This window comes from Aspergillus wentii (genome assembly GCF_001890725.1).
Source record: "Aspergillus wentii DTO 134E9 unplaced genomic scaffold ASPWEscaffold_1, whole genome shotgun sequence".
Taxonomy (NCBI): Eukaryota; Fungi; Ascomycota; class Eurotiomycetes; order Eurotiales; family Aspergillaceae; genus Aspergillus; species Aspergillus wentii.
In genome coordinates this window covers 229,596-242,345 of record NW_024467832.1, presented here as the reverse complement: position 1 = coordinate 242,345, position 12,750 = coordinate 229,596, and the positions used below count along the sequence as shown (strand labels likewise).

The following is a 12,750-nucleotide window of genomic DNA, read 5'->3' as shown; positions in this document are numbered from 1 at the left end:
TATCAGTCTAACATACTCTGCCTATTTACCATATTATGATATCGTGGAGAATAACACCCTCTTTCAGCCTAAGGCACCAAGAAAGAACCCCGTGACGAGGCATTCTGCCAGGCGGTGAGCCCGGCCCGAGACTTCTCCGGCCAACTTCCGACTCTCAAATCCCGTCAGTGCCAAGCACGTGAGTTAGCTTTTCCTAAACTCTACAACAAGGAATGTCACTTTCTGGCCGTCAAGGCCTTGTTACACATAGGGAGCTCAGATTACATGCATATTTTCAAGCGTGGGACGACGATCCCTAGGCCTTGAAGGAAGTTAGTTACACCGCCGTCCACATCAAGACCCACACCGACATGCCTGGGGTGCCCTCCAACAAAGCGTGCGAGAGATGTAAAAAGCGTCATATGAAGGTGTGTTACGCTTACCCTGTTTAGGGCAAGTTGCTGAGTGTTTAGTGTGATGAGACTCGCCCGAAATGTGAGCGTTGCACTGCTGCTGGCGTGGAGTGTCCGGGATACGTCCAGACTCGCAAATTCATAGACCAGGGTGCGACGGTCAGGAGGCGATATGCGCCGTATCCAGAGAATCATCCTTCATCAGTTAATGATGCAGACAAGGTCGGTTTTTTCTTTGGTTCTATGGGCATTTCTCATGCGGAATAGACAAGAAGCAGCCCATGTTCAGGGGAGAATGCCCAAATGGCATCTGTGGCTGAAGGTACACATGAGAGAAATGCCTTCGCTATGCCTTCACCATTACAAGGAATGACAAGCAATTCAAGGCCCAATCCTACGCAGATGGGCGCAGCAAACATCCAAAACTCAACAAACCAGGCACCTTACGATATCAATCCTCTTACTTTTGACCGCGAACAGAGCAGCTCAAGCAGAAGCAATGCTCAAAATTCAGTGTCTCCTAATAATGACCCCTTTAATGTTTTAAATGCACCATATCCGGGTTTGGGCCAGAGACCCCGTGACTCGAGAGTTTCGTCATCTGAAGAACCCTCCCAGCGGAGTGAGAAGGAAGAGTTCCAGGATATATTCTCAGAACTGATGACAGGAACTGAGCATGAGATTGCCTTCCTCATTAGACATTTCTCTGAAGTCTTAGGGCCGTGGTATGTTCTCACCAATCAGTAGTCACCGCATTTTCTCATTCAAACAGGTTGGATTTATCGGACTCGAGAAAATTCTTCACAGTCTATGTCCCAATTCACGCTATCAATAGTGACTTTTTAAAACACTCCATCGCCGCTCTCGTTGCAAAACACCTGGGCAGAGTGAAAGGCGCAAAGTGCACAACAGCCGGTGGAATGTCCACAAACCCAGCAACCATGGAGCTTTATCCGAACTCCTCAGACGTGGATTGGTTTCTGAAGGCTGCCAACTACTACTATCTCGCTGTGTCGCGGTTGAATGCATCCATCTCGGATTATTATTCGACTGTGTCTAGCTCAGTCATTTTGGAGTCGCCGATCGAGACTGTTGGGCGCTGGTTGCGTCTTCAAGCTGCACAGGCTGGTTCTGTGTCTTTTGATAGGTTCTCGCGAAAAGCGGAGGATTTATTAGCTGCTTCTGCTCTTTTGACCATGTACAAACTTATGGATGAACCGGGCGAGAATTGGCAATCGTAAGTTTCACCAATGCCGTCCTATATGAAGCTAATAATATCCGTCAGACATCTCACCGGTATCAAACCACTGTTTAATTCCCTGCTGCAAATACACACCAACCAGTCATCCACGTACCCGCTCTTCTCTCATGGCGCAAGTGCCGTGTTTTGGAATTTCGCCCGTCAAGACTACCTGGCATCTTACTTCAACCGGTTACCCACTCACCTCGACCAGGAAAACCTGCCATTATGGCGAGCAGCCGGTATATCAATCGACACGGTCGGAAACACCTCCTTTCACAACGACCCCCAAAACAGCAGAATAACCTCCCAGGAAGATCTAGTCGCAAACAGCCTCATCTGGATCATGAACAAGACCGTCAACTTCCTAGCCGATTTCAGAAAGTCGCAGCTCGCGCACTGGACGGTGATTGATCCGTCCGAAGTACCTACTTCCCCAGGCACAGCGCAGCACTCACATCCCGATACCTCTACCTGGCTGCGCCTCTGCATCGCATTCCAGGGGTGGTTTGACCATCTCCCCGAGGCGTTCCGTCCGTGCTTACGCCTCGACCATCCAAAGGATACGTCCAAACCACCGGAAATAATACACCTCCCATTCCCGGAAATCTTCTACTCCTTGACTACCTGCACCGCAGCCATGCAGCAATACCACTTTGGTCGGCTCGCGTTGCTGCTGAATCGACCGCCTGATGTCGTTAGCGCACCCAGTACCGCATTTGATCGTCTACAGGGGTATCGCGAGGTAACGAAAGAAGTCGACTACCGCTGTCGAGAAATCTCTGGTATCGCGCTGGGTCGACCGCAGGGCGGGGTGCGTATCTATATGGTCCCCGTGCTGCTTGCTGTGGGGCAGTGTCTTGAAAAGCCAGAAGAGCGCCAGATTGTTGTTGATTTGTTGCGTGGTGTTGAGGCGGATTTGGGCTGGTCGACGGATGGCACGATTCAGAGGCTGCAGAGCTATTGGGATCAGTCGCCGGGTAGCCTTGCAGCAACCTGAGGTTTATAAGCTTGTTATCGTGTGAGGATTGAATACGTCGTCAGGCTAGGGTTTTATGATTTCGGGCATTTGATAAGGTATGCAGTCGAACCCATCAACTGGATTAATCACTAATAAACTAAGGATTATAGTTTAATAAGGAAGACCAGACTTGTTCATTAATATATACAGAATCATAATAAATACTGAAATCTATCATAGTTTAATCATACCCCGTCCTTCTGGCGGAAATTGAGATAAGTGCGTAATTTCCTTCATCCAGTCCTTATACAGATAACGCAAATATTACCTTGCCTGGCTGCCAATCCCATCTATATACCCTCAGATCTGAGGTCAGCTTCACGATGCACACGTTCAATGGTAGCTCTGTGGGCCGGGCTCCTGCACAAAACGCGTATGGCGGATGTCGACGGCGTGCTGAACAGATTATACTTGTCAGCTTGGTACTCGAAGCCATCGGCAGCTGTAAAATCATATCCCCACGCGACGCATGCGATGGTTATGAAGATCATCCTTTCTGCGATGGGTTTCCCTGGGCATAAACGCTTGCCAAAGCCGAATGCATCCGGGCTGGAGAGAGTTGGGTTGTCTATCCACCGCTGGGGCTGGAAGAAGGTGGGATTCGGATGGATGGTTTCGTCCATGTTCATTCCCCACAGGAAAGGGAGAATAGTGGCGTCTGCGGGAATGCGATAGCCCATGTATTCGTCTTCCTGGCTGACAGCCCGGTGGAGCCCGAAAGGGGAGATGGGTGACAGGCGAGAACATTCACAGATGAAGGCCTGTGTATAGGGGAGTTGAGGGAGGTCTGCAAGGGTAGGGAGTCGCTCGCTGCCAATGTGCCTGTCAATCTCCGCTTGGACTTGTTGCATCTCGCGGGGATATACCACGGCCACCTTCTCTAGATAGGTAGAAGAGCGCCTATCTGGCGACCTTGACGCTATCCCTACCAGTCTAAGTGGCATTGAGCAAGCAGTTCTGCACGGAAATGTTATCCGCTCTTGGGCATGGTGCGATGGATAAGACGCATACGATGTTGCAGGAAATATATGAGGGTCTTGTTAAAATGCTGCGACAGATGGAGGCTTCGTTTCGTTTGAAGAATGCTGTTCTTGATGCTATTTTGAGTATATCGAGGTTTTGCTGATATTAGGGCACGGTGATGGATTCAAGATGATCATGTGAATGAAGCTTTGAATATATACCTTTTTTAGCCTTTAGTATTTAGTGATACATACTGATATAATGAAATGGAAATGATAAATAGATAAGGATATTAATTTGTTGATATGCAATTGATCCTTGGCATTGCGTGCTTTTCCTCCATCATGGCTAATGAGGAGAATTAATTTTATCTTCAACTCGCCGCATTTCTTTGCTTTTTCTTCTGACAACCACTTTTGTGTTTGAATAACTTCACTCTTTCCTATTAATGCAATCATGGCAGATGAAAAACACAATAGCGGCGATGAAGCCCTCCAAATCCTCGCGGACAGCAGCACAATCGACCCAATCCAGTCCACCAAACTGCTCCGCAAAATCGATCTCTACGTGATGCCACTCATCTGCATCGTGTATTTCTGCCAATATCTCGACAAAATCGCCGTCAGCTACGCCAGCGTCACCGGCATCAGCCAGTCCGCCCACCTCCACGGCAACCAATTCAACTGGATCTCGAGTATCTTCTTCTTCGGGCAGCTGGCGTTCCAGTTCCCCACGATCCGGCTGATTCAGGCGTTTCCGCTGGCTCGGTATGTGGCTGTGAATGTGACGGTGTGGGGTGCGTTGCTGGCGTGTATGGCGGCGTGCAAGTCGTTTGCCTCGCTGATGGTGTGTCGGGCGTTGCTGGGCTGTGCGGAGGCGGCGGTGGTGCCTGCTTGGGTCGTGTTTACGTCGCAGTGGTATCGGAAGGAGGAGCAGGCATTCAGGGTTGGACTGTGGTTTTCGATGTGTGGCTTTGCGCAGATGTTTGGTGGGTATATCGCGTATGGCGTGGCCATCCATATCGGCAGTGATCCCAACGCAGCACTCCGTGGATGGCAGGTCATCTTTCTCATTCTGGGGCTATTCACGGCTGTCGTGGGGATTGTCTTCTTCTTCATCCTGCCTGATTCCCCTGTTTCTGCGGGTTTTCTCTCACCGGCCGAAAAGGCCCTGCATGTCGAGCGTCTCCGAGAGAATGAACAAGGCATTGGGAGTAACGTCTTTAAAAAAGAACAATTCTACGAGGCTCTCAGAGACCCTAATACATGGCTGTACTCGTTCTGGGTGTTTGCAGCCAACATCCCCAACTCCACCGCCACCAGTTTCGGCAACATCCTCGTCACCGGCATGGGGTATTCATCCACGCAGAGTCTGCTGCTGGTTACTCCCCTCGGCGCCTACGAGGTCGTCATCCTCATTGCGCTGACCTACCTCAGCATGAAAACCAACCAGCGCCTCCTCTGCTGCATCGCCGGCCACATCCCCTCCATCGTCGGGGCCATCCTCATGGCCACCACTAACAAAGCCCCCGCGTTAGTCGGCTATTATCTCACCGGCGGCATCCCGATCGGTTGGACGACCATCCTCGGCCTGACCAGTACGAATGTGGCGGGGTCGACGAAGAAAATCACCGTCTCGTGCATCCAGACCATCGCGTATACAGTGGGGAATATCATTTCCCCGCAGACGTTCCAGGCCAAGGATGCGCCGGGGTATCTGCCGGCGAAGATCTCGATTGTCGTGCTCTATTTTATAATCACGGTTGATTTGGGAGTGATTCGGTGGCTGGCTGTGAGGGAGAATCGGAGGCGTGATGAGGAGAGGGAGGCGTTGGGGAGTGCGTATGCCGTCGAGCAGAATCATGAGTTTCTGGATTTGACGGATCGCGAGAATCGGGAGTTTAGATATGCTATCTAACATGAGGATGGTAGATATTCACAGAATATCAACCGTGTTCACTAATGGAATATCCAGATGGTGGCAATAGAGTAGTCCGGAATCTCCCTACAGGGCTGAAACACCCGCATTATCCACTATCAAATTCTTAATGCATAATCCCAACCATAATTCCGGTGCCTAACGGCAATGCCGATTTCATGACAATATTCAACCGGAATATCCGGACATATACACGCGTTCCGGAAGAACCGAGTGTAGGCCTGCGCTCCTGTGGCCTGAACGTATAGAGTCGTTCAACTATAGGATTACATAAAAAGTATGCTTATAGGAATAAATTCTAACTGGAAATATAGGTATTTAGCTAGTTATCTGGAAACCCCTCTAATATATAAGGTAGGTTTAATATCGACTCTGTCCTTGGGCCCATGGCTCGAGACAATATGATGGAAATGCAACCAGGTTACTTGTACTTAGAAGCTGCACATCAGAGTAACTTACCGGTTATTACCCCACATTCAAGAGATGATTCGCTGCGTATGTCTATCATGCGAGGTGATCGACTTGCCTATTCCGGTGTTGAACGGCCACAGTACGGATACCCCGGAAGGGCTGATCCACCTTAATTGCACTGCAGCTGTTTCAAACTGGCACTGGATAAATGGCTTATTTTGCCTAAAGACTGTCCAAGCCTGTATGACATCATTGCTATACATCATTCCCCTTCAACGTTAAAGAATCCCCATTGTCTTTGTATCTTCCAGCTGAGATAGACCTTTCTCCCACGTTACCTGCTATCATGTCGTCGGAATACACGTTTCAAGATGCGGTAGCTGCAGTACAATCCGGTCAGCCCTTGACCGAGGCCACCCACACCCTCCTGTCTCACCTCACAAAGGATGAACGTCTTTCGCTTCTCGACGGAGACGTCGACTTCTGGCCCGGGATGCGCTCCATGGTTTGCGATCGCTACAATCCAGCTCCGTATGTCCATGGTGCCATCCCACGATTGCAGATTCCCGGGATCCGGTTCACCGATGGCCCCCGGGGAGTCGTCGTGGGAAACTCCACCGCATTCCCCATCTCCATGGCGCGAGGCGCGACGTGGGACGTTGAGCTTGAGCGCCGCGTGGGCCATGCTATCGGACTAGAAGCAAAAGCGCAGGGCGCCAACTTCTTTGCTGGTGTCTGCGTGAACCTCCCGCGGCATCCGGCGTGGGGTCGCGTCCAGGAAACGTACGGCGAAGATCCCCTCCTCCTGGGGGAGTTTGGGCTGGCCTTGACAGAGAGCGTACAGAACCATGTGATGGCGTGTGTGAAGCACTATGCCTTGAACTCTATGGAGAACGCCCGGTTCCGGGTTGACGTGAGGGTAGACGAGGCGGTGCTGCATGAAGTATATCTCGCGCACTTTCGGCGGATTGTCCAAGGAGGCGTGGCAGCGGTGATGTCGGCGTATAACTCGGTCAACGGCGAATGGGCCGGACAGAATCAGCATCTTCTCAACGAGATCCTGCGCGGTCAATGGGGTTTCGATGGCCTGATCATGTCGGATTTCGTCTTCGGGCTGCGCGACGCGACAAAGTCCGTCCGCAATGGGTTGGATATCGAGGCACCGTTCCGACAGCAGCGAGCAATGCACTTGGCTGCGGCTGTGCAGGATGGCGAACTGGAATGGGATATAATCGACAGATCCAGCGAGCGGATCTTGCGAAAGCAAGTCGAATTCGCGATTCGCACCGAGAAAAGCAACCCAGACCCGGGGGTGGTGTTCTGCGACGAGCACCGGGCACTCGCTCGAGAGGTGGCATCACGATCTATCGTCCTGCTGAAAAACGAACCGATTGATGGAAAGCCACTCCTTCCTCTCCAGGCTGCATCTCTCAAGCGAGTGGCTGTTGTTGGACGGCTCGCCGCGATGCCCAACACGGGCGATAAAGGATCGTCCCAGGTGTTTCCGCCCAGCGTCGTGACTCCCCTGGAGGGCATTCGGGATGCCCTCCCTCACGTGGAAGTTCGACATGCCGAGTCCGTAAAGGATGCGACTCGTCTCGCGTCAGAAGTCGACGCGGTGATTTGCATTGTAGGATACACCTACAAAGATGAAGGCGAGTACATGGTTCCTGCTCTGCAGGAGGATCCAGTTCTGGGAGACGTTCTACCCCCCGATCGAACTGGTGAGGAGCGCGAAACCGTCGCCATCTCGCAGGGGAAAGGGAAGCACGATGGCGGAGGTGTGGCAGCAGGCGTTGGTGGCGATCGCACCTCTCTACGGCTTCGCGAGGATGACGAAAAGCTGGTTCAGGCCGTGCAAGCCCGGAACCCACACACGATTGTGTCCATTGTCACGGCTGGGGCGGTGGTGATGGAATCATGGAGGGCCAAGGTTCCGGCGATCCTGATGAGTTGGTATAGCGGATCGGAAGGAGGACATGCACTGGCAGATGTGCTCCTGGGGACGGTCGATGCCAGCGGACGACTTCCCTTTTCCATCCCAACAGATGAACGCCATCTCCCGTTCTTCGACATCCATGCCGCTCAAATCGACTACGATCGGTGGTTCGGACAGCATCTCCTTGATAAGCTGGGGGTGCCACCAGCCTTTCCCTTTGGATTCGGGCTCTCGTACACCACATTCCTTCTGCAAGAGATTGCAACCTGCCAGCAGGAGAAAGAGAAACTGCAAATAAAGGTTTCTGTGAAGAATACCGGCCTGCGAGGTGGATGGTTGATTGCGCAAGTATATGGCTTGCCAGGGGTCGATGACTTTCCTGCGCGTTTGCTTCTAGGGTTTCACCCGGTCTATCTGGAGCCTGAGCAGGAGAAATTAATTCCAGTCACTGCTTCTCTCCGACCAGTGCAGCGATGGAGGGAGGGCGAATTTGTGTTCCAATCTACCGACATGGTGGTGGAGGTGAGCCGGTTTGCAGGAGATCCAGATGCTATCAACATACGGACTTCCTTGATGGATGTCAGATGAGAGTAAATCATTCAGGATAGTCCAATGTATTTCGTAAAGCAGTAGGAGTTAATAGAGGGTTACCTGTTACCCCAGAGGTTACCACTTACGCTATCTCTGATCTGTCCCCGGATAGTCCCGCATAACATTCAACATATCTTAATCATAATGCAATTCAAGAAGAATCGGAATATCCGGACTGACACGCGTTTCGGAAGAACCGAGGCCAAGAGACGATCACTATCGCCGAATGCGCCCAAGATCGTCAGGGCGAACCACCTTGATTCCGTCACTTGCGGGGTTTCCAGAACATAATCTAATTCTTCAGTCTCGGGGGAAATGAGTCCGATTGATATATCTGCTCCCTATGCTCTGCCGTCTTTCTTCACACCATCAAATCCACCACCATGTGGCACACCTGGCTCTGGTTAGGTCTCCTCGCCATCACAACCTCAGCAAGCACAGACTTTGGCACATTCCAGAATACCTCGAATCATGTCCGTCCGAAATTCCGGTACTGGCTCCCCGATCCCAGCGTCGACACAGCCACCGTGCAAGACGACATTAAACGGGCCGCCACGATCGGGGCTGGCGGCATCGAGTTCCTCCCGCTGTACAACTACGGGGGCGATATGGTGAGCGAGCCGAAAGGCGCGGATTGGGCCACGTATGGATTCGGTACGAAGCCGTTCAACGACATGTTTCGGGCTGCGTTGGAGGCCGCTAAGGAGGCCGGGTTGTTGATGGATTTTGCGATCGGGGCGAGTCAGGGGCAGGGGGTTCCTGCTAATGTTACTGATGAGGGACTGCAGTGGGATTTGGTGAGTTTCCTTCATGATCCAGGGATGATATGCTGATGGTAAAGGCACCGTTTAATGTGACCGTCTCGAATGGATCGTTCAACGGCATCATCCCCGGCTGGGGAACAGGCGATCTTGTCGCGCTGGTTTCTGCTCAAGTGCTGGCCTCGTCGACCATCACCAACGCAGGGAATGCCATTCTCGGTGCAGAAGCAACGAATTCCACCTTGCTGACTTTGAAGGAATCCAGTCTGCGCGACTGGACGAGCCACGTTGCACCCGATGGTAAGGCATCACTGCAGTTCAACGCCACGTCGGAACACAAGCTCTTTGCGTTCTATCAGTGGCAGACGCTGGCGAAGAATGTCGATATCCAGAGTAACGCGACGGGCACGTTCTGGGATAATGGGTCGTATACGGTGGATCACTTTAGTGGGAGAGGAGCGAATGTGACGATTGACTTTTGGAGGAATTATATCCTCAACAGTGAGGGGATTGGGGAGTTGTTGGCCGAAGTTGGTAATCTGGGTATGTCCTCTTCTTAAGATAGATGGACAATGCTAATATGAGACAGCCTGGGAAGATAGCCTCGAGATCAAATCCAACGTCTCGTGGACGCCCTCGCTGCCCTCCATGTTCCGCGCCCTGCATGGATATAACATCCACAAGTACCTCCCCCTGATGATCTTCGGCAACAACAATCCCGGTCTGCAGCCCTCCACCCCCGGCACGATTAAATGCATCCTGGAAGACGCCGAAAAGACAATGGGTTACGTGAACGATTTCCGCGCGACGCTCGTCCAAGGATACCGCGAGTACCTGCAAACCCTGACCAACTGGGCAGAGAACGAACTCGGTCTGAAAATGTCTGCGCAAGTCTCGTACAACCTCCCCATCGACATGGAAGCTAACATCCCCTACGTCAGCGTCCCCGAGTGCGAAAGCCTCGCGTTTGAAGATAAAATCGATTCGTACCGCCAGTTCTCCGGGTCTGCGAACGTCGCTGGGAAACCCATCATCTCGAACGAAATGGGCGCCAACTATGGCAAGTCGTTCGCGTTGCCGGCGCGTGAACTGCTCGGCGAGATCAATCGCGCCATGGCCGGCGGCGTCAACCAGATCGTGCTGCATGGACAGACATATACGGGCAATTTCTACGAAACCACCTGGCCGGGCTACACGGCGTTCTTCTTCCTCTTCTCGGAATCGTACATGAACAAGCAGCCGGCGTGGGAGAATGGCTATGCGGATTGGATGACCTATGTCGGACGAAACCAGTTTATCCTGCGACATGGACAGCCAAGGACCGACGTGGCTGTGTATAATAAGCAGTCGGAGACGGATGCCAATCTGGAGGTTCTCTACCAGAGCAGTGATATGGTCGATGCTGGGTATACGTATACGTACTTGTCACCGGATAACTTTGACTTGGCCCAGATGACGGTGACGGATGGGATGCTGGCGGCGGGTAGTCCGGCGTACAGGGCGATGGTGGTCACCAGCGAGCAGAATGTGACGCTTGCTGCGGTGGATAAGCTGAAGAAATATGCGCAGGATGGACTGCCAGTCATTCTGAGTGGAGGAGATCCAGGATACTATGCGAGTGGGAATGGGAGCAGTGAAGCAGCTGTCAAGGCAGCCATTGCAGAGCTGAAACAGACGGCCAATGTGCATTCCACTGGAAAAGGAGAGATTGCATCCAAGCTGAACGCCCTCGGAATCAACCCCCGTGTCAGAGTGGCCACCAATGGCACCTGGTATCCTGTGCTGCGGACGGACAGCAGCACCGACTATGTCTTTCTGTTTGCCGATGGAAAGGCTTCATCTGGTTACATCGAGGTGGAGATCACCAAGTCGCCATACATCCTCAACGCATGGACCGGAGTGCAGCAGCCAGTGCTGGAATATCGGCGGCTAAACAGCAGCATCATCGTCCCTCTTCGCCTCGGTGCCAACCAGACCGTCATCCTGGCTTTCGACGATAGTCGGGATACCCCCTCCCTCCACGCAACTCACCTCCCCTCCAGCGCTGTCGGATATGAATATTCCTCCCACGGCCTGACCCTGCAGGTCGCTGCATCAGGCCATGGCAACCTCACCCTCTCCTCCGGCAAATCCATGACCATTTCCAAGAAAGCATCTCCATCCTTCGCCCTGCACAATTGGTCCCTCGTCGCAGAGCACTGGGAAGCCCCCTCCAACCTTTCCGATGCCTCCATCATCGCCTCCAAGCGCAACACCACCCACGCCCTCCCCGGCCTCGTCTCGTGGCTCGACATCCCAGCTCTGGCCAACGCATCCGGAATCGGCTACTACACCACCTCCTTCAACTGGACTGCCTCGGATGGAGATGGAGCGTACATCCACCTCCCACCCATTTCGCAGGGTCTCCGGCTCCACGTCAATTCGCACCTCCTGCCGCCTCTGGATTATAACCAGCCCAAGGCAGATCTACGGCCGTATCTAGTCACCGGCGTGAACCAGATTACGGCAGTCGTGCCCACCATGATGTGGAACTACATCCGCTCGATATACGACGAGTTGGAGGTATCGGGCTCCCCGCCGCTCCTGACTCCGTTACCTGGACGGGTGGATAACGGGTTGATTGGCGAGGTCAGAATCATCCCGTATAGCAATATCACCGTCTGATCGATAGAGGCTATGTAAATGATTCATGTATATACTACTCCAACACACAGACAGTGGGGAGCGGGGTAATGGGACTTTTGGGACAGCCCAGAACCCACAATCTCACTGTATCAACCCTTTCCGATATAGCTCGATATTAGCTTCACTAAGTTTAACCCTGTCGATCGGGGCTCCATCGCGGCAAATCGAAAATCCAGCTGATGTTGCGCAGCTGCAAAAGTACCTCGTAAAAAAGAAATTAATTCCTCTCAGTCGGGATATTAATCCTTGCCTACCGATAGGATATCCACTTTCACTCACTCGCTTTCAGCTATCGTCTAGTTCACTTTCAGCTGCTGCTAGCGAAGCTATTCGAGGCTCCAATCTTCTCCACAAAATGCAGGGTTCATTTATCGTCCGTTCTGATCATCGCGGATTGCGCCCGACGATTCCGACTGTGTCTGTTCGCCGTGTGGTTCGATTTCGCTTACTTGAATTTAATATCGCAACGTCATGGTCGTGTGTGTATATATTATCCGCCGTAAGCGCGTTAAAGATGGACATACGGTAGGAGTAAGGAGTATGTACAACTACCCAACGGGGTTGAGTTGTTAATAATGTCTGTATTATAGGTGCTGAGTATTCTGCAGGTATTAATGGCATAGATCGGAGATTACTGTTATGCATTTATTGATTCTCCATATACATAGTATGTATAAATGCATGGAAAGATTATTTCTTCCACCGACTGCTGATGCTGATATATGGTGGAATGCTCACCGTCTTTCTGACTCAACGATAACAGCGCCAACAAATCAATATAGCATTCCTCACCGATCAAACCAGGAAAC

General features: G+C 52.0%; 5 protein-coding genes across 5 annotated transcripts; 4 read left to right on the top strand and 1 right to left on the bottom strand.

The window, feature by feature from the left end:
- Positions 1-206: 206 nt before the first annotated feature.
- Positions 207-2,858, top strand: ASPWEDRAFT_144490 (Zn(II)2Cys6 transcription factor domain-containing protein). Its single transcript, XM_040829466.1, has 6 exons — positions 207-407; positions 453-614; positions 660-1,117; positions 1,165-1,629; positions 1,678-2,709; positions 2,764-2,858. The coding sequence occupies exons 1-5, from the start codon at positions 351-353 to the stop codon at positions 2,630-2,632; spliced, it is 2,097 nt and encodes a 698-aa protein (XP_040693762.1). The 5' UTR covers positions 207-350; the 3' UTR covers positions 2,633-2,709; positions 2,764-2,858.
- Positions 2,859-2,943: 85 nt separating this feature from the next.
- Positions 2,944-3,597, bottom strand: ASPWEDRAFT_22294 (uncharacterized protein; the record flags this gene model as incomplete). The annotated part of the gene is made up of 1 exon (XM_040832320.1): positions 2,944-3,597. One exon carries the CDS (start codon positions 3,595-3,597, stop codon positions 2,944-2,946), a length of 654 nt encoding a protein of 217 aa, XP_040693761.1.
- Positions 3,598-4,072: 475 nt separating this feature from the next.
- Positions 4,073-5,533, top strand: ASPWEDRAFT_100783 (uncharacterized protein; the record flags this gene model as incomplete). Its single annotated transcript, XM_040827332.1, has 1 exon — positions 4,073-5,533. One exon carries the CDS (start codon positions 4,073-4,075, stop codon positions 5,531-5,533), a length of 1,461 nt encoding a protein of 486 aa, XP_040693760.1.
- Positions 5,534-6,311: 778 nt separating this feature from the next.
- ASPWEDRAFT_102583 (glycoside hydrolase family 3 protein) lies at positions 6,312-8,492 on the top strand (the record flags this gene model as incomplete). Its single annotated transcript, XM_040827493.1, has 1 exon — positions 6,312-8,492. One exon carries the CDS (start codon positions 6,312-6,314, stop codon positions 8,490-8,492), a length of 2,181 nt encoding a protein of 726 aa, XP_040693759.1.
- Positions 8,493-8,685: 193 nt separating this feature from the next.
- Positions 8,686-12,215, top strand: ASPWEDRAFT_191821 (uncharacterized protein). Its single transcript, XM_040832247.1, has 4 exons — positions 8,686-9,292; positions 9,337-9,799; positions 9,846-10,137; positions 10,198-12,215. Exons 1-4 carry the CDS (start codon positions 8,879-8,881, stop codon positions 11,918-11,920), a joined length of 2,892 nt encoding a protein of 963 aa, XP_040693758.1. The 5' UTR covers positions 8,686-8,878; the 3' UTR covers positions 11,921-12,215.
- Positions 12,216-12,750: the final 535 nt, after the last annotated feature.